General features: G+C 40.9%; 1 protein-coding gene across 4 annotated transcripts in view; it reads right to left on the bottom strand.

The window, feature by feature from the left end:
• Positions 1-21030, bottom strand: part of LOC124171687 (DNA-directed RNA polymerase, mitochondrial-like) — a 343150-nt gene that overhangs the window by 314051 nt on the left and 8069 nt on the right. For all 4 annotated transcript variants that reach the window (XM_046550928.1, XM_046550930.1, XM_046550929.1 and 1 more), the window contains exons 4-5: positions 396-460; positions 99-283 (exon numbers count right to left, since the gene is read on the bottom strand). In XM_046550928.1, coding sequence (XP_046406884.1) covers positions 99-283; positions 396-460 — 250 coding nt within the window. The remainder of the gene's footprint in view (positions 1-98; positions 284-395; positions 461-21030) is intronic.

The raw sequence follows: 21030 nt of genomic DNA, 5'->3' as shown, positions 1-21030 counted from the left end.
GCAAAAGAAATAAAAAAATCCAGTATTTTCTATTATTTTACATTTATTTCTTGTTAAAATACATCAATACTCAAAGCAATTTATTCATTTGCACTTACATTTGGGGAATTTCTAGAGATGATCCAGAATTTTGCCAACCATGGGCTTCGGAATGCAATTTCTCTCTAACAGCCACACTGACTGGTAGTGATAAATGTGTTACTGAATCATTATCCATGAATTCTCCCTCTACTATGGATACTGGTTCAGATTCTACCTCATGGAAACTAATGGGATCAACATGCTATAAAAAAAAGATAAAAATTAATTATCCATTTCCAAGGAAACACTATTATAGTTTATTTTAATAATGCTAATCAAAACTGTAGTAATTAATTGGATGGTATTACAATTACCTCAGACAAGCCACCTATATTATCCTCGGGTACCTCAGGCAGGTATTCAGGTCCAAGATGCTCATCTAAATCGCAAAAGAAAAAGATTAGAGCATTACAAAATTAAATACAATCTGGTGTAAGATTCATCAGCAAGAATGATGGGGCACCATTTTCAATTTAACAGCTAAGCCATTAAGAACCAATTTAAAAATACCCTGGTCACGAATTCAGGGAGTCCATTTCAAAGCAATGAAAAAATTCCCTACGAATACCAAGTTTAAAATATTGAGCACTGAGGGTTATAAGTAAAATTTCCTTACTCGATTCGCTCCCCTGTTCCTAGTTGCCTAACATGCCCCTCTTCCGAAGGAGACATAATCTAGGTTACATTAAGGAAACTGGTATGCAACCAATTGACGATTCACGAAAACCTCGGACTGTGTAGGCATGCATAGTTGACAATCATCCCTTTTGAAAAGAGCAGGCAACCTTTATTTTTGTTTTTGCGGTCGATTTTAATGTTGGACAAACACTTTTACTGATATGCTCCTCATGCGAACTATATCAAAGTTACATTGCCACACTCTAAGGCAACCATCTTTCTAGTGGTATTATTTAATATGTATTGCTTTATGCAGTAAATCATGAATAGATTTCACCGATTGTTTGTCATATCCCAAGGAAAGTTAATATGATAAACCACTCGCATCCGAATCAGTCAGCGCAGGATCTTATTCAAACTCCCAGGGGAATCTGAAGTGGTCTGCTATGCAAAGAGCCTAGCAGAGCACTCCCGAAAGGCCTCCCCTAGTTCACCCATTCCACCAATATCCCCAGTCACACACATGTTGAGGAGGGTGATGCGCTTGTTTTTGAAAAAAAAAACAGTGGAAATCTTTTGGGAATATCATTGACATCCTATGGAGAATAGTAGAAAGAAGAAAGGTATATCATTTCTCCAACAAGGGGTAGTCTTCTGTATAACTCTGTGGTATAATATAGTAGTATTATAACCTTTCCGCTATGTTTCTGTACATTTTAAACTGGTCCGTGCAAACTCATCTCACTTAATGTGCATTATTTTGTAGATTCTCTCATGATATTGATCAGCAGACGAAATTTAGCCACCATGTTTTTGTAGGGTGTAGTGCTGGTTCTGGTAACCTACATCAAGTAGGGGCTTTTTAGTTCCTAAACCAGCCACATGCAGGGCGACATTGGTTTACGTAGGGGCTGATGACGTATCAAGGATCAGTTGGCCCTACAAGGTTGGCTAAGAATATGACCCTAATTGTAAGATAAATACAGATGAGCCAGGGATAACATTTATTGAGTATGCAGAGTTGTTTCAGGCTGACTCTGGTGGGATTCTACCACGCATATTAGTAAATAAAAAGTAACACGAACTTTATACCACAAGTACCTTAATTTTACTTCAAGGCTGCTTTCAACACATTTTGAATTGTATCCACCAGAAGATAATAAATAATATATGTATTGAAAATAGCTGTGAAATCAAATTGAGGCAATAGAGGTAAATAGCTCGTAACCTTTTAATAATTTCATTCAGTCCTCCGCAGTTGGAAAATAAGAGAAATTTCCACAGTGGAAAAATCGCTTGTCATCACCTATACATCCGACTTAATAGAACAGCGCATTAAACATCTCAATGATGTTAGCAGTTTTTTTTTGATAAATTCAGTATTTTTCTGATATTTCTATATTAACCCTCTTAGTGCCACGGGCTGATATGTCGGCTTTTGCTCCACGGGTGAAAAGTGCCATGAGCCGATATATCGGCTTGAGCATAGAACAGATTTTCAAACTAATATTGTTGTAAAAATTAAATTAAACCTTTATCCAATGTATTAGAATATTATAATCAACAAATAATTCCTTTTTAGTAAAATTAACAAAAACATTACATTGATATCTAAATTTAGTAACTTCATATTGTGTTTTTTCATAAAGTGCTACAAAACTCCTAAATTTAGGTTGGCAATTTTCACTAGTACCACCAAATATTGGTGGCAATAAGAGGGTTAATTTAGCTTTAAATGTAAAATAATTAACAATGAAATAGGATTTTATCAAAATCGCATATTTTACTACAACAGTAACTTGAAAAATAAAACTCTGACAGAAAAAATGTTGAGTCCCTGAATTGTAGGACGTGGAATTTCTATCCTCCTGTCTTTCCTTAGGCATTGTGCCCAATGGACTCACCATTAGGCTACCCCAATCAGGGCTACCTCCTAGTCTTCACTCCTTCTTCCATTCTCTTAAATTCCAACTATCATTCAACATGTGCTTCTGTGTCCTTTTCCAATACAAAACCCTGGTTTCTCAATACACATCTTACATTGAATCTCTAATTAATATAATCAATCTCTGCAGCCCACAGTCACTCTCAATTATCCACAAAATTCTTACTTCTGCTCATGATTCCCTCACTATGAGGCGTCAAAAAGCCCTGAAGAAACTGTCTTCCCTCTGCCATTCCTTTTTTCAAAACGGACTATCTTTACCACTAATCACTGCAAATCCCCCATCTGCCAGTCCACCTCTACACCTCTATAAACCCGACCTTGCACTTCTTCTCAACCTCCCTGCTCCCCCTCCTGGCCCAGCCTCCTGGCCTCCTCCACAGAGGATCCCGCAGCGCCTATCTCCTCCCCCCCACTCCTCCTCTCCCCCTTCTGGAGATAATGTCTCCGGAGCATACGGTGGTCAACTTATCTTCCTACTCCCTCACTCCAGACGAAATATCCGTGCTAGATAAGGGATTATCTTTCTCACCCACACCCAAAGTCGATCCTGTGATGCTCGTAAGCGACACTATCAAGTTTTGCCGACGGTTGAAATGGAAATTCTTCTGGGACGCTCAGTCCTCTCCAACGGCTCCGGCCGCTGTTCAAACTCCTAGCTCTCATCCCTCTCTAGCTAAATTCAAACCTCCTTCGCCTCACGAACCGAAACCTCTTCCCGCCAATCACCCCGTAGAAATATTCACCAATCTTCTTCTTTCCAAAGTTTTGGACCCCGCTTTTCTTAACTCTCTTCATCCTCGAACAAACCTCTCCACTACCGAAAAAAGAGCACTGAGCAATCTGAGAAAAAAGTCTGATATTGTCGTTACTTCCTCAGACAAAGGATCTACTATTGTTGTGCTCAACTCCACCGACTATCTAACCGAAGCCCAAAGACAACTCTCTGACACCTCTTCCTACACACCTACCTCGCATGATCTCAACCCTGCCTTTCACCGAAACATCCAATCCTTTTTAAAAAGGAAAGCACCAAAAGAGGGCCTTTCTAGTGGTGACATTTCCTTATTATGTCCACCCCATCCGCGAACCCCTCACTTCTACATTCTACCGAAAATTCACAAGGCAAACAATCCTGGTCGCCCAATCGTCTCCTCTTTAAATTCCCCCACAGAACGAATCTCTTCCTTTGTTGACTATTATCATCAGCCTCTTGTACACTCCCTTCCTTCCTACATTAAAGATACGTACGATTTCCTTAATCGCCTCCATTCTACCTCTCTCCCGGTTGATAAAGACATCATTATGGTCACTACCGACGTGACCTCACTATACACCTCTATACCTCATGTAGAAGGCCTTGCCTCCCTTCGACACTTTCTTGACAATCGACCTACACCTCAGATACCCAGCACTGACTTTTTAGTCGATCTCTCTCGCCTAATCCTCACTAAAAACGCCTTCTCCTTCAACAATAAACATTATCTGTAGATCAAAGGTTGCGCCATGGGAAGCAGATTCAGCCCTTCATACGCAAATTTATTTCTTGGTCTCCTTGAAGAATCCTTCCTATCATCCTACCCACTTCAACCCTCACTTTGGCTTCGCTATATAGATGATATTTTCCTTCTCTGGCCTCATGGAGAAGACTCACTGAGCTCTTTCATTTCGGCACTCAGTGAATTCTCGGAACTATCTTTTACCCCTAACCATTCCCCCTCCCGAATAACACTTCTCGATGTTACCATTTCCCTAGAAAATAAAAGTTTCATCACTTCAGTCCACATTAAACCTACTAACAAACAACAATATCTTCACTTCAACAGCTGTCACCCCTCACATACTAAACAATCCCTTCCTTACTTTCTCTCAGTAAGAGGCCACAGAACTCCCTTCTTCGTAGAGGATATCCTGAGAACCTTCTGCGTAAGAAAATCCTACACAATACTTACAAACCCAAAATTCATACCAAGAAACAAACCACACATCTCTCCCTTTCCACCACATACTTCCCGGGCGTGCAGGCTTTGAACAGAATCATCAAAAGCCTTTTTCCGATTCTTTCTAACAATGTCACTACTGGAAAAATCTTCTCTAACTGTCCATCCTTATCCTTCCGTCGGCCGCCAAATCTATCTTCCATTCTCAAAGCGACTAAACCACTCTCAAGGTTCACCACTCGTACTAGCTCTTTACCTATCCCTTGCCAACGACCCCGGTGCAAAACGTGTGCTATCCTCATTACCCAGTCACTTCCTAACAAATTTCTCACTTTTCCGCTTCCTTCCACTCCATCCCCCACCTGTACAACTAGTAATGTAATTTGTATCCTTTTATGCAATTCCTGCCCCGCCTTCTACATTGGTTTAACCACCACCTCACTCAACCTACGGATTAACAACCATCGAGCTTCTTGCAAACCCACTTCCCAATCTGCTTTGCTTCCTGTCCCTACCCACGCCTTTTCCCACAATTTAGAATTTGATGATTGCTTTCACATAGGAATACTTGCCTCTCTCCCACCCTCCGCCTCACCACTAGAATTGAAAACTCTTGAGCAGTCTTCCATTTGGCTATACCAAGCTTTCAACCCGCCTGGTCTTAACAGGGCCCACTGATCTCCATAGCCTTCTCTTTCCCATCCCCCATTCCCCACCCTCTCCCTTCCCCTATCTTATCCTAATCCCCTCAGCCTTTGGGCATCCTCTGTCCTCCTCCTCAGTATCTCCTTGTCTCCTTCCCGACGAAGACCCTAAGGCCCGTATCATAAAAGTCCCCTCGAAGTTGAAGTTGAGGATGGCCTCGTTTGAAGCCGGCCTAGCTCGACGAGGAGATCCCTCGACCGCGTCATATCATAAAAGTCTCCTCCAGCTCGGCTCATAGGAAATAGGGAAATGGTGTGGAAGGGGGGGAAAGACGTCTTCTGTGCTAGAAGGGTCTTCGGGGGTGCGTTCTTCTGAGGGCGTGTAGGTGGGGGGCGGGGGGTCGGCGGTTCTCCGGTACCTACGAATAAACGGATGAAGTTATTGTATATAAAAGCTAAGCGGACATTAGTAAACATCAAAATCGTTCTAATTACATACTTAAATGAATGATATGCCATCGATAACATCAACTTACAATTAACGTATCCCCCTTCCAATGGCCGTGGCTCAGACTCCTACAACGATGTTATTTAGGTATAATCAAATTTTTGGTTTAACTGCTCCAGTTTTATATTTTATGCCCTTACTCAGATATTAATATTATAAATAATGCAAAATACGAGGGCTTCCAAGCCTCTATCGTCGGATATTTATCTTTAAATATAAAATAATCAACACGTCTAACAAACGAAGCTCTCACAACTGCTGGAAACTATTACAAACAATCACAACAATAGCTTCGCGTGAAGTTTTGGGCACCTTTGACGTCATCGAGGCTTCGTCGGCAGTGGCTTGGGGGGTGAGGGAGTTTTTCCCGTGCTTTAAAATTCGTTATATTTATCATTAAATATCTCGCGAAGGAAAACTCAGATTTACATGCGGTTTTCTTTGTTGTATTCAGAAAATAATTTTCTGTCCGCCTATGAAATAAAAAAAATTCATGCAAGTTCCCCATTGTCCTCTGTAGGGGTGGGGTCAGAATAATGACATTTAAATTATTAATTGGGAGGGAAATCCACCCTCTCGACGGATTATGCTTTCATTGGGAGTTTAATTGAGAAAATTATTCGTAAGCGTGAATGACGCGTGTATACCGTCAAAAATACAGGGCAGTCGATGCGGCGGAGGAAAGAACACGTTCTCCGTTTGTTCGAGTAGCATCCCGAAACTTGCAAACGAAGAATTTAGTAAAATAAAAAAAGTACCGTGAGAGAGGATCGAACTCGCCGTCCTTACATCCACAGTCAATCAGCGTTACCACTGGGCCACCGCAGCCTTGAGAAAGACGTAAGGAAATACCGAATATGTACCGTAGACCCGTTTTGCTTCGGCGTCTTCTTGCTTCGGCATATTAAATTGATAGCCGTGATCTACCGAATCAGAAAATTTGAGCTCAATCGGCCACCCGAAGGTCGTGTATTCCCCTTGTAAGTCGGAGCGCATGGCCAGGCAGGGGCAGGAAATTTTGTGCAATTTGGTGGTCAAGTACATGAACATTCATGTATGTATGTTCATGGTCAAGTACAAGGACGTAATTGAGTGTAAGCGCTCGGATGCGGAGTCCGTTTTAAGCAAGGCAAGATGTTGGCAGAAAATAACGGAAGAGTTTAATAATCATGGATGAATAATCATCATCTTCTCGCAATGGCGGAAGTCACCTCAAACGCTTTGAGCCGACAATAATCTAACCTCAAAGTTTGAGCCGAGGCTGGCCTCAAAATTCGACGTTTTTGAGGTATACAATCATAATATCATGTAATACAAATTGAAACAAAGAGATAGAAACATATACAGTAAACTCTTGATTTTACGAAGTCAGTGGGACCGGAAAATTGGCACTTCGTAAAATCGAGTTTCGTAAATTCAAACCTTTTTCATAAGTCACGAAAAAATGTTCGCTTTTGTTTCTTCCGCCCTTTTTTGTCTTGAGCGGTCTTATTTAAATGTTTTCGGTGGTTATTTTCGGTATTATTCTCGGTATAATTCATAGAAAATGCTTTTTGTTATCGATTTATGCTGTGAAAGATCGTTAAATAATTATACCACCATAAAATTCCCATTTCTCGTTCATACTTCAACATCAACGATCGCTTAAGAAATTCTCGACCAGTTTAGAAAACGTAATCAAATAATGAATTGCTAAGTTTATTATAAGAATTTAATGTTATAAATTTGTGGTTAGGAGCGAATAACAACTATTAAGTTCGCGTTAGATATATATTTGTTTCCAGCACCCACGGAATTTTAGCGGCAGCCGGCCTAACTATGGGCCTAACCGCCATTTATGTCGCCCTCTATCGCTCAGTGACGAGAAAAAAAAGAAAAACGAGGGCCTCCACCCGTTTCCAAAATAACCTTCGTAAGTTAGTATTTCGAGTTACTCCGTATTTTCAGTTGAATGTGCTATCTTTTCCATTAGTTATTTCATTGAGATTCAGTTACGATTATAAATTACGTAGGATATGATTATCTTCTGGCGAATATTAGAAGTAAATTCTGTTTGAGTTCTCCGTCCGGATACTGTGCTTCGTCATCTTAGCAGACATTGCTACGAAAGACTTTATTCTTCATCAGGACCATATTCTTCATACCGGGTGTGAAGTGCAACGTTCATATAGTATTTCTCTCTTTTTTTATGCCAACAGGAGCAAGGTTCCAACCGGAAAACGACAGGAGAAACATATTATCGGAGAAATAAAAAGAGAAACGTTATTATCCGCAGTGATTGTTTTCCTACAAGAGATGTTTCATCATTTCTCAACGTGTGTTAAGTATTGGTTCACTTGCGTGAATTCCCAAAAATGACACGCAAAAACCTTTACATTCACCTCATTTAGTTTTCGTGTCCCTTTCTCCGCCGTATTGAAAGTTCTGCAAAGAATCATTGACGTAGAGAAAAGATTTTCTTTGCTTTAGCACTAAAAAGTAGTCGCGCCGTAATCGTAAATAAATATAGTGAGGAAAGAGCAAAGAAAATAATTTCAATTGAAACGTCGGCAGAGAAGAAGAGATACAATTATAAGCGCGGCACCATTTCCCCGACAGTGGAAGATACTTCTTCAGCCTCTCTCCGGTTAATAACTTACCCCCGTTGCAGGTAAAGATGAACCATGCCCTTCTTCACAATCGGGGAACGTTCCCAGTGGGTGGGGTGAATAAGAGTGGAATGGGGATTGCCTGAGGAAAGAAGCGGTCAGCATATGGTGTGGTGAAGGGGGCAGGAGAAAGAAGGGTGGGGAAAGGGCCTTCAGCTCTGCCTCATTGTCAGTTTACGTTTGGGGGGCGTATTTTTCTACGACGCACTCAACCTCCGTAACCTTAGGGGGGGAGTGAATGGGAACTATTGGGGAAGGAGGGGTTTGGGATGCATAAGGCGAGTGTCAGCAAGATCAGCAGAAGGCCGCGGGAGGAAGTAAACAAAGACTTAGGAAAGAAAGATCTCTCGGCATGGGAAAACGGGGAGACGCGCGAGAAGAAAGTTCATGGTTAGAGTTAGAAGTGCGTCTTCATTACGAGTAGCCTGAAAAATAAGTTTGTGGTTAATAGAGCCCAATACTTAAGATATTTAAGTTGTTTACTCAGGAAGGCTATTGTATACACGAAAAGATACTACTAAAAAAATCTGTTATTTTTTTCTTTTTGCCCTTCTCCATCGCCGCTTCCACCATGGTTTCTCACTTGCATAAATGGGAATGAAATTGGGGACATAACTCGTTAGCCAGATCAAAATATCTTAATGTTTGGAGGGCAGCGTGTACTTCATTTTTATTTGGTGAAATTGCTTCCTCACTTTCATCTTCGTCGTCACTGCTATTCTGACTAGTCCCGGCCGCTGCTTCTTCCGACGTATGTACCGGCGCGCCGGTCCCATTGTCGCAAGCTCGGAGATCATCGTCAAGGGCAATATAATCGTTTGATGTTGCGCGCTGTGCTCTTCCTGCTTTTTCCAAGAATTTTTCAAAATCATCTTTTAAGCCTCTTATCTCCTCCGCGATTTTATCCACTGCAGCTTCCTGAAGGTATAACGTAACGAATCAACTATAGCCGTGATATTATAGCAGTAGAATTACTAGTAGGCTAGTTGTATCAATTACCAACCTCGAGAACATCCTCATGATGCGCTATCAAAGGGAATCCGGCCGATTTCCAGCAATTTCCGATTGTAGTGGAGGAAATAAAGTACGTCTGTGAACCGTGTTCCTGCAATGAAAAATGACAATTTTATTAACTTGGCCATTTTAGCAAAGTTAATAACATCGTTATTTCTCATCGCAGAAACACGGTTCAGAGACGTACTTGAATGCCTGATTGGCAGGAGTGCGATGCAAACAGTTATTTTTGATGACGGCATTGATTGATAGATTTTCAAAATGCAGTCGGAGCGGTCCATTTTAGGGAGAAAGGCTCGGAGGGTCGAAGACAGGGGCCAGCGAGGGTGAGCTCGTCGAGGAAAGGGTCCCGGATTAGGGACCCTTCGAAGTGCTTCGGCGAAAAGTAGTCAATTAGTCTTCGAAGTACGTTCACAGCAGCCTGCCTTGCGTACGTACCAGGTACGTTCACAGCAGTACAAAGGTTAATTAGGAGTGTACGAAATACCCCGCGCGACCTTCCTGACATGTTAAACTACGAAGTATTGTCGATGCGATGTTTACGAATAGGCACGTAAATGGAGGCATTATGTCAGTCACGATATTTTACTTAACTCCTACTTCCCCTAATTTCCCACCGTGAGGTTTTAGGCGAACCCTTTCTCTCCAAAAGTTGCACTATCATTTACGATTTCACACTTTTGATGAACCACAGTTGGAAGCGCTGATTTTTTTAGCTACGTACGCCGGCGTAGCTAGTTTTGTTGACAAATATTTCGCCATAGTTCGTATAAACGAATGCCTTTCGCTCCTGGGGACCGACCCGGGGTTCGTAAATTCAAAAAATTTCGTAAAATCGAAACTTCGTATAATCGAATATCACCATGTATTTAGCATAGGCTTTTCGCCGGGACCGCACTATCACTTCGTATAATCGAAAACTTCGTAAAATCCTGCTTCGTATAATCGAGAGTTTACTGTATACAGGACGATGACACACTGTGGCGTGGAGATGGAATGAAGGCCAAAAACACATGGAAAAAAGTTCACCTGAACCGGGAATCGAACCACGGACCTTCTGCTTTCCGGGCAGATGCTCAGACCACCGAGCTATCCAGGCTAATCTAATCTCCAGTGTTTTCGGCGGGGGTTTATACACCAAATCCCCCGAGGTCTATATTTCTATATTAACCCTCTTAGTGCCACGGGCTGATATACCGGCTTTTGCTCCACGGGCGAAAAGTGCCATGAGCCGATATATCGGCTCGAGCATAGAACATACATATATATTTCAAATTCACATTCACACAAGTCGCCACAGGCGAATATACAATCATAATAACATATAATAGAAATTGAAACAAAGAGACAGAAACATGAGTGCAGGACGATGACACACTGTGGCGTGGAGATGGAATGAAGGCCGAAAACACATGGAAAAAAGTTCACCTGAACCGGGAATCGAACCACGGACTTTCTGCTTTCCGGGCAGATGCTCAGACCACCGAGCTATCCAGGCTAATCTAATTTCCAGTGTTTTCGGTGGGGGTTCATACAACCAAATCCCCCAAGGTCTAGCCCTGTCAGTTGGCCAAGAGATGGCTCTGGGCGTAGGTCCCGCCACGAACGAAGAATTCAGGTCCGTGGTTCGATTCCCGGTTCAGGTGAACTTTTTTCCATGTGTTTTCGGTCTTCATTCCATCTCCACGCCACAGTGTGTCATCGTCCTGCATTCATGTTTCTGTCTCTTTGTTTCAATTTCTATTATATGTTATTATGAATATATATATATATATATATATATATATATATTATACACACACACATTTGAAATAAACTCACACGAGCATTATAAATAATATAAATGAACTTCTTCTTGCCCTAGGGTGGGCACATAGAAAAATTTAGCGATGGAGAGAAAAACGAAAAATAAAAGTAGGGAACTTACGGGGCAAGGTTGTTTCAAATTTTCGATGGGACGCTGTCCATCTTTCTCCAGTGAGAAGAGGAGGAAAAGTGAGGGTGGAAGGAAGGGTGCAAAGCAGGGGGTAAAGATTGAGGGAGGAAATACGGTTGATGGGGATTGGTTGTGTTCTAGTGGGCGCGGTTGATCCCTGATCCAGAAAACGCACGGAAAGCCCATATGCATGCCTGCTCCAGATCCTTCAGCTCTAGGGGGTGGGTGACGGGGGGAGAGAGGCCAATATTCCCACTTTGTAGCACTCGTCAAATAATGCTTTATGGGAGGAAGCATGAACGGCAACTGGAAGGGAAGCAGATACAGAAGAAACGCTATTGCACGAAGAGCGATGCCCGTTCATTCGGATGCACAGGGGAGTGGTGGGTAAGCCGATATAAAAAGAGGGACATTTCTGGCACAACAGTATAGAGACAATGTTTTTTGTTGTGCAGGAAATGTCCGACACTGAGGGGAGACGGAAGGCAAGGAATTGATCGGGAAGGGGTTCGGTGATGAGGATGTGACAAGTTTTGCATCTTGCACGGTTGCAGGGCGAGGGCTGTGGTTTAATACAGATATTTAGCTTGGGCAGAGGTTTTGTTGTTTTTAAAATGCTGGCCAGATTTGGTGGTCTTTTAAATACGAGTGAAGGGCATCGTGGGAAAAATCGTGGACGTGGTTGTGTTGTCTGAGAGGATGGGGAAAAGGTCTTTTAGGGTCCTATGCAGAACGTCCACGCCCGGAAAAAAGGTCGTGCAGAGGGAAAGGAACTGTGACGAATTGTCCCCGCCAAGTTGTTTCGGGACATATGATTTATTTCGGATCTTATTCCGGAGGAGGGATTCTGGGTAACCCCTTCTCCAGAGAGCATGGTGTAAATTGTAAAGAAATCTATTAAGGGAGTCTGGATTATTACATATTCTGAGACCACGGATGGAAAGAGAAAAAGGGAGGGAGCGTTTTGTATGTGTCGGATGACAGCTATTGTAATGTGGATATTGCTGTTTGTTAGTGTTTTTACTGTGTACAGAGGTGTGAAATTTATTGTTTGTGAGAAAAATGTCCACATCAAGGAATGTGACACGAGACAGGAGGAGGAATAGGACGTAAAATTTACGGATGAAAATGAGTTGAGGCAGGAGATGAAAGTGATTAGGGATTCCATGCCATGTGGCCACAAAAGAAAGATGTCATCTATGTATCGGACCCAAAGGGTGGGTGTGAGTGGGTATTGGGACAGAAAAGACTGTTCTTGGTGGCCAAGAAAAAGGTTGGCATAGGACGGACTGCACCGGCTCCCCATAGCGCACCCCCTAGACTGTGTGTAGTGATTGTTATTGAACGAGAATGAATTGTTTCAATATTATCTCGGAGAGGTCAACGAGAAATTTTGTGCTCGGAACCTGTGGAGTGGAGCGCTGCTCAAGGAAGTGTTCGAGAGCGGAGAGGCCTTCTGTGTGCCGTATGGAGGTGTAAAGAGATGTGACGTCGATGGTCGCCATTATGACGTCTTTGTCTCCAGAAAGGGTGGTCGAGTGAAGGCGTTGGAGGAAGTGATACGTGTCTTTAATGTATGAAGGAAGAGAGTGCACTATGGGTTGCAGGTAATGGTCGACAAAAGCAGAAATTCGTTCTGTGGGAGATTGAATAGAAGAATCAAACGGCCGGGATTGTTAGCTTTGTGTATTTTCGGTATTATGTAAAAATGAGGGCTACGGGGGTTGGAAGGTGATAGTAATGCTATGTCTTGGGCCGTTAATCCTTCCTGTGGTCCGTTTTCCTCGAAGAAAGTAAGATACTTTTCTCGGTATTGGGGATTGGGATCAGCAGGAATGGGTTGGTACGCCGAAGCATCTGACAACTGCCTAATGCCTCGTTATTGTAATCAGCCGCATTCATTACGACCACCATAGACCCTTTGTCTGACGGAGTGATGACAATGTCCGGGTTACGGATGAGTGACCTTAATGCCATCTTTTCTGTTTGCGAAAGGTTGTCTCTAGGTTTTATTGATTTTATGAAAGATCCGTCCGAAAATTTCGAGAGGAGGAGATTACTGAATATTTCGATAGGATGGTTGGAGGGAAGAGGTTTTGGTTCGTGCGAAGAAGGAGGCTTAAATCTCATCAGTGCACTATGGACGGTAGAAGAATATTGGGTGGGGTTAGGATGGGTCTCCCAGAAGAATTTCCACTTAAGTTTACGGCAGAACTGGAGTGTGTCTTTGAGAATGTGAATGGGGTTTACTTTCGGCGTGGGGCAGAAAGAAAGCCCTTTGTGGAGGAGAGAGAGCTGGTCAGGAGAAAGGGGGGTGGAAGAAAGGTTGACTACACTTTCTTCCTTGGGTTCCTCCGTGGTAGCAGAGGCTGGCTCAACAGTAGGCCCCGGGCGTGAATCGTACATATGGCCTCGCTTTTGGACCTTGGCGTGGGGTGGTGGTGGGGGAGGAAGGTTGTAAACCACTGATAGGTCGGGTTTGAAGCTGTGAAGAGGAGGAGGCGGGGGCGGAGGGTTCACCAGATGTACGGGTAAAGAGATGCCTAGGCGGAAGAAGGATAGGATAAGCGAGGAAAGCTTCTTATGAGACCTTTGGCGTCCGATTGAGAGCGTTGTGAGGCAAGCAAAATTCGATTAACCGAAGCCAGAGAGTTCGGCATATATTGGCAAATAATTTTGATAAGGGATGCAATATGTGAATAGCATTTGGTGACCAGGTTATTGCACTTATGAGAACTGACTGGCAGAACTGAAAGGAAATTTGGTAGGCGAAAGAGTGAAAAGATGGACATAGGTCAGGTGGCAGGCCAGTCAGGGGAAGTTTTATAATAAGACCATTTGGTGTGATTCCCAAGGATAAGCACATCGAGAGGAACTCTGCGTGACGTGTGAATTGTGCTAGCTTGATGGAAGATTTCTTTATAGACTTCAGTATGGAATCAAACGCTTCCACCGTAGGCATGTTGGTGAGTGAGTGTGTTTCGGAGCAGGACTTAGGGTAGGGAGTAGGTGAATAATAAACAAGGAAACATGATAGCAAGGAGAGGAACGATAGGAAGATGAGAAAGATGGAAGCGACTCACCGATCTGGATCTTTCTCATGTGAGAAGAGGATTGAAAAGATCGAAACCGGTTGAGTTTTTTCATTAGTACTGTATGAGTATGGAATACTAAAAGGTTTAGTTTTGAATTTATAATGCCACCATGCCACGAAGTGAATTCACAAAACATTATTTCAAATATATATATATACGTTCGTGATCGTCTATTTCATCACCTGGTGTGGTCCTAAAAGTAAAAATGAGCAAAAATTGGTCTCGATAGGTGATGAACTAGGAAATCTGTAATAATGAGTTTATCTTTAATAAGAAGGAAGCGATCTTTAGAATCGCAATACAAGGAGGGATGTTTTGGAAAGAATACAAGATTTACTTAAGGTATCGAGGCCGAATTCTACAGGTTAGCTTTGTGGAGGGCATACAATGTGAACGAGCGATCAGCTGGAGGAATTACTAATATGAACTGACGATTATACCTGTGAAATACTACAGCTGCCCGTTTCTATTACTATGATTATAGGATAAGGACCTTATTTTAGCAACTGCTACATTATGAGAGAAAAAATGTGATTTTAATGTACGTTTACAGCACTATTCATAACATTTTCTCAACCACAATGTCCATCATTTATTAATAACATTTTCCTCGCGGGAATAAACTGCCTCATGTTTGTATCCTGGCATTTTATTCTGCCCTCAAGATTGCTGATAAGGGACATGAAAATATCCTCACTTATCGTCAATTATTATCGATAATATATGGGAACATTAGCAACCAACTCCTTCTCCAACATGCATAGCATGCTTATTCCAACGCTTTCACACCCCCTTTCCAGCCAAGGCCATGTCCAGCATTCCTTCTGTTTTCTTTCTTTCGTCTCTTCAACCCTTTCAATCCCAAGCATTTTTCAACATGCATACCCAAAATTTCCAAGGGTTTTTTTATGAAATTATTAGTACTTTTTGTAAAAATTCTCATGGATTTATTTTAGGTTTTATAGACATGGAAAAAATCACACATGTAAAAATAAATGACGTTTTCAAAAATGTTAATTATCATTATGTATAAATTTTAGTTTTGCAATAATAAATTTATAAACTTAATACTTTTAAAAATTTTTACGAAAAACTTAACTTTATGGCTTATTTATTCATAGTATTTTATTCATTTTGCAATTATTGAAAATTGAGCTACATTAAGAATTTAGTTTTTGACAATCTAATTTTTTTGCATAAAGAGAAAAAATGTCATAAAAATTTAATTGTTTAATCTGTCTCAATCACTTTTGAGCAGTGCCCAAGCCAGTCTTCTGTAAAAAAAGTGAAATATGTATACATCTAGGCCATAAATAATACAAATTATTGTTAGTTTAAATTATAGCTAAAGGAATTGTTTAAATGTTAACATTGCATTTATTTATACATATGAATGACTTATATATGCTATGTTATTTCTATAAAAACGAAGGCTAACGAATATGATGAAAATTGTTTCACAGAGGATTTTTCATTATTTGTTCAAGTTGTTAATGAAATAAGTACATAGGTACACTTTTGATTAGTTTATAAAAATATCACGTAGGAATAAATTTTGCCTTTTGTTCACAGTCACTCTTTTAGCACTTATGCTTATACAAACACTCCCCATGCAAACCCCTGTTGCATGTGACGCACACTGTTCTGGATCTTCTTCTTTGTTCCTTTGTGCTGCAGACACAGCATCTGTATTCTTTTCTCCCCAGGGGCGGCTCCAGCCAGGGGGCGCGGGGGGCGCGCGCCCCCCCCTGGGCGGTGACTGACGGAAATTTTTTGCTGCTTGAAATCTCCTCTTACCTATGCCAGGAAAGGCGAGAATGAAATGATGGCTCGTCACCCATTGTGCTACCAAATATCAATTTGTGAAGCGAAGCGCGTGTGACCGAAGTCACCCCATTCTACGGTACATACATTCCTACAGCCAGAAAGAGTTTTTCTCGAAGTTGAGATGTTCCGAATAATTTGTTTCACTGTCGGCAGGCGAGTTTATTTTCTTTGCAGAAAATTTCTGCAACAATATATATTCCTTAGATTAGCTTGCCAGATCTATGATTCGAATTTGAAAGCCTGCAACTCCGACAACAGATTCATCGGTCGTTTCCACTCGTGCGCACGGTCAAGCAGCACAAAGGTGGAGCGCAGGTATCTGTTTTGCTGGCCTGCTGTTTGAAGTTGGAAGTCTGTACAATTACGAGCAAAAATTGTCGAAGATTTCTTCTGACGACACATTCTAAAGTTGAAGACTTTCTCTCTGAAACGGTTGGAGTAATTCATCAATCCCACGTGAGCTTGGACAGTTGCCTTCGTTTTGGGGTTGTATTCTTTTTTTATGTTATCAAATTGATTTCTCTTTCTTTGTGTACGTGTAGATGTAAATTGATTTGCATAGATATGCAAAATGGTTAGGTGGCTAACAAGGAAGAAGCCTCGGCTAGAAAATGATTCAAAGGAACGAGACTCGACATCTCTTCCCGCGACTTTTTAAAGCATCAAGTAAACGTAATAAAACCATTGTTGATATCTTAGTTCATCAAATGACAGGTAACTGTGAGACTAGTAGGGTAGAAAGGCATAAAGCTATTGTAACTTTTAGAGACGATTCACATATGATATTGCCAAAGCTCTCGAAAAAGTGTCAAAGTGGGATGATTATAAAACGGCAACTAAAGGAAGATGTTTATTGTTATCAATTTGTAATTGTGAATTAATTTGAACTGTATATATATAGTCTGAGTGATGTTTTGAGTGCAATTTATATTTTAAGCAGATATTTGCAAAATGAGACTGTAGATGTTTTTCAAGCTAAAAAAAAGTTGACCTAACTTTTGAAGTACTAAGTATAAGCGGATGAACTCTTATAAAATTTTCTTAAAACTTATGGAATTTTTGCAAAGGCTAAGAAAATTATGGAGGAAATGGACATTCAAATCCGCATTCCATGTGCAGCCAATCGACAAAAGAATCGAGCAAATTACCCGGCTACAATGATGAAGACGATATAATCGCGTATTGGGAAAAAATAATCATTATTCCCATCTTAGATTACGTAAATTAGGATATCAAGGACAGATTTGTTGGAGAGTCAGTAGAGTGCTTCAAGTTGAATACACTAATCCCAGCTGTTTTCATGGAAATAAAAAATTCGGACTCGTTAGAAAGCATGCTTGAAAAAATATGTGATAAATGCGCACCGTTATTGAAAAAATAAAAGTACAATGTTAACGGAATTAGATAATAACTTTTTTGAAGAAAATTCCGGAATTTAATGACATGAAACCAATGAAAACTGCCATAGAACTTTGAGTGTGCACATGATTGTATTTATAAATACTTGATAATAACCTCTATAATGACTTCTCAAAAATATTTTCCAAGATATTCAAATAAAATGCGGCAAATGATTTTACTGTCGACTTCAGTTGTATTTTCTCGATCAATCATACAGTAGTTCCTGAAATCCAAAAGTTAAATACTTATGGGTAAAATTGGAATTTAATACATTGAAGAGAAAACTTCATTTCGCCCGCTAAGCACTTTTGCCAAGGGGTATAAAATGCGAACTCGCATCACTTACCGTAGACTACCCTTTATTTATAAATGTTACGCTTATGTCTGCTTTTTCTCTCTCAATTTTTGGTCAACAGGGATGGGGTTTGCTGTATTTGGTGTGGATTCTCTGTTTTCATGATTTGATCGTAATTTAAAGTGCATAAATAATACATGAGTCGTAAATTATACTCACAATTTTCCCATAAGATTGCACAGCGTTTTTTTTTATTTTCTCGCCCTATTTCCTTCAACTCTCCATCGAAAACTACGATTCGAACGTCTATTCAAAGCTTGTGTCTCCCGTTTGGAACGAAAAATATACAGATCGTTTGAAATTCCACACTAAAATCGGAAATGGCTTTTACAACTTTTTCCAGAAAATAACACGGGCTTTTGCAAGTTTCTCGGTGTATTCGGTGTAATTCGCTCATTAAAACCATACAATTTGTACCAATTCCTTCATTCTTTCTCAACTATAATGCCAAAACTCTTATCTTATTTCGACGCTTGTATGTCACATCATGAGAGAGAGAGGGAGGGAGAGAGAGAGAGGGAGAGAGAGAGGGGGGGAGAAAGGGAGGGAGTGGGGGCAGTGGGGAGGGGTAAGCAGCCCGTCGCGCCCCCCCCTCAAGGAAATCCTGGAGCCGCCCCTGTTTCTCCCACCCAGTTACCTTATTCCAGGTGAAATACTTCCCTCTAATACTTCGCACTCTTACCTGAAATTCAACCACTCAGCTCTTAAGTTTTCAATTATACTAATTGTGTACATAAGTCTTGTCAGAGGTTTTCCAGGTTCTTTGAAATTATCCTTATATATTATGTAGCTATTCAAAACCATCCTCCCAATAATGTTGAACGCTACTTTCTTCCAATATTTTAATGTTTTCCTTTCATCTAAATATACAAGGAGCATCATGACTGAAGAGTCTACACCTCCCATATACTTGTTATATTCCAAAATTACTTCCGGTTTCACAGTTTTTTTCTTGCGGCCTTGTCTCAGTTTTGTCCCTTCACTATTCCTTGCAGTCGCCTTACTTGAAAGAAGGATCACAGGTCCTTTTTGAGCATTTTTTTCCCTAAATGCACTGGCTAGAATACACCCGGAACGGCAAAACATTTTTTCCCCGATGGTGAACTTCTTTTTGAAAAACTCGGGCAGAAATTTTCGTTTTTTTCTAACAGTTCCTATCATATATGTTCACATTTGGTAAAGTTTGTTCACTAAGGGAACTGACATAAAAAAATTGTCCACAAAAACATGGTAGCCTTTGTATAAATAATTGTTCATCTGGAGGAGTTTCAATACCACTGTATATCCCAGCCCATGTTCCTTCACCTCCATCCTTTCTTCATCATTTGATCTACCTTTGTAGGTAAAGAAACCTAAGCAATAGTTTGATAAAGCATCACACAGCATCCAAAATTTGATTCCCCAGCGGTGATGGTGCTTATTTGGCAGGTACTGCAACAAACTTGTACGGTTTTTTGTCCCTACCAGACTTTCATCTACACTCAGAGTTTCGTGAGGGGTATAATGGTATCTAAATACATTATTTGCATGGTCAACAAGGGTTGGTACCTGATGCAAGGGTCATATCTGGGATCGTTACGAGCCGTACATTTTTTAGGGAAAACCAAATGAAAAAATCTCAAAATTTACTGGAAGCGATTCCGCAGAAACATTTTACCGAACCAAGGGGTACTCTGAGAAGGCAAAGTCGACCAATATGAAGCTATGGTGGGCTTCCGTATAATTCCCACGTTCAAAATACAGGCTAGGAATCCTTTCATTTCCGCAATTGTAACTGTTTCCCACTTCAGTGGTGGTGATGATCTTCCTGAATGAGAGGTAATGTTTTGTTTTGCATATCTATTTGTTTCAGTGACGAAGAGGTTCAAAAGAAAGTAAAAAAAAGTCTAAAATAAAGAATTGGTGGCGAGTTAGGTGGTGGGGCTTTCTTGGGTCCACTTACTTCTTGTAACTTGAACTAAGTGGGAATTTGTTCTTCAGGAGCTTGTACTTCCCTCCATTCTCCGTATTCACTGTCTTCGTCAGTGTCCAGCTCATCCGAAGACTGAAACGAATGCTGATCTCCATCACTACTGTTCCCCAACTCACTGTCACTTTCGTTGTAGTCTGATTCATTTTCATTGGATGAACTGTCTAAAATTTCCAAAATACCCTTGTCCGTTATGCGTGATGGTCCAGCCATTATTGGTGATATTTTTTTTTGAAAAATATCACTCACACCACTCAAAAAAGGCACTAGACTTTTTTATGCAATTTCACTGCAATGATGAACTTTGATGCAAATTCAAATGACTCAATGCACAGAAAACAAAATGCGAAGAAACGCATCCGAACCTCTGATACACACGAGTTGATGCAAACTAAGCCGTCGGGACTCCACATGCAAACCATTAGATTAGTAACTGATGACGCATTCTCAGAAGTTGCCCACAAAGTAGGTGTCAGCAAAGCAGTGATACAATGAATCACTTATGTAGATAAGGAAGATTAGGATAAAAAACTGTGAAGCCATCACTTTCACGGCGACTATTCGGCGACGTTATCAGCCACTTGCTGAGGTTCGCTGAAAACATTTTATTCGCGCGCCATGCACGATAATCTTACTCTTAGTGTACCCTTCTTGTAAACAAGAAATATTGTTTCCTTGTGGATAAAATTTAGTAAAATGATTCGGTTAAGAAGATTCCTTTGAAATGTATGTCGTTACCGAAGAAGGATTTGATTGTATTAAGGAGACGTCGAAATATAATTGCAGCGGGCGGGAGATAAGAGGTTGGATAAAATGTTATGTCGTGGAAAGTACGGAGTCATACGTACCAATGTGTTACATGAATAAAGACGCACGTGATGCAGTGAAGTGAATAACAATAAATCACGCGTAAAAGCGTGCAAAAGCTTGTTGAGAATATCATAAGGCCATTAGTCAGCCGTGGCGGCAATTTACGAGAGGAGAAAAAGGAGTTCAATAAGCTGTCAGTGTACATAAAAAATTACAGACAAAGAACATTTAAATTAAAT

The sequence above is a fragment of the Ischnura elegans genome, chromosome X (assembly GCF_921293095.1).
Source record: "Ischnura elegans chromosome X, ioIscEleg1.1, whole genome shotgun sequence".
NCBI lineage: Eukaryota > Metazoa > Arthropoda > Insecta > Odonata > Coenagrionidae > Ischnura > Ischnura elegans.
The sequence above is the reverse complement of the archived record's forward strand: the minus strand, read 5'-3'. Positions and strand labels throughout refer to the sequence as shown.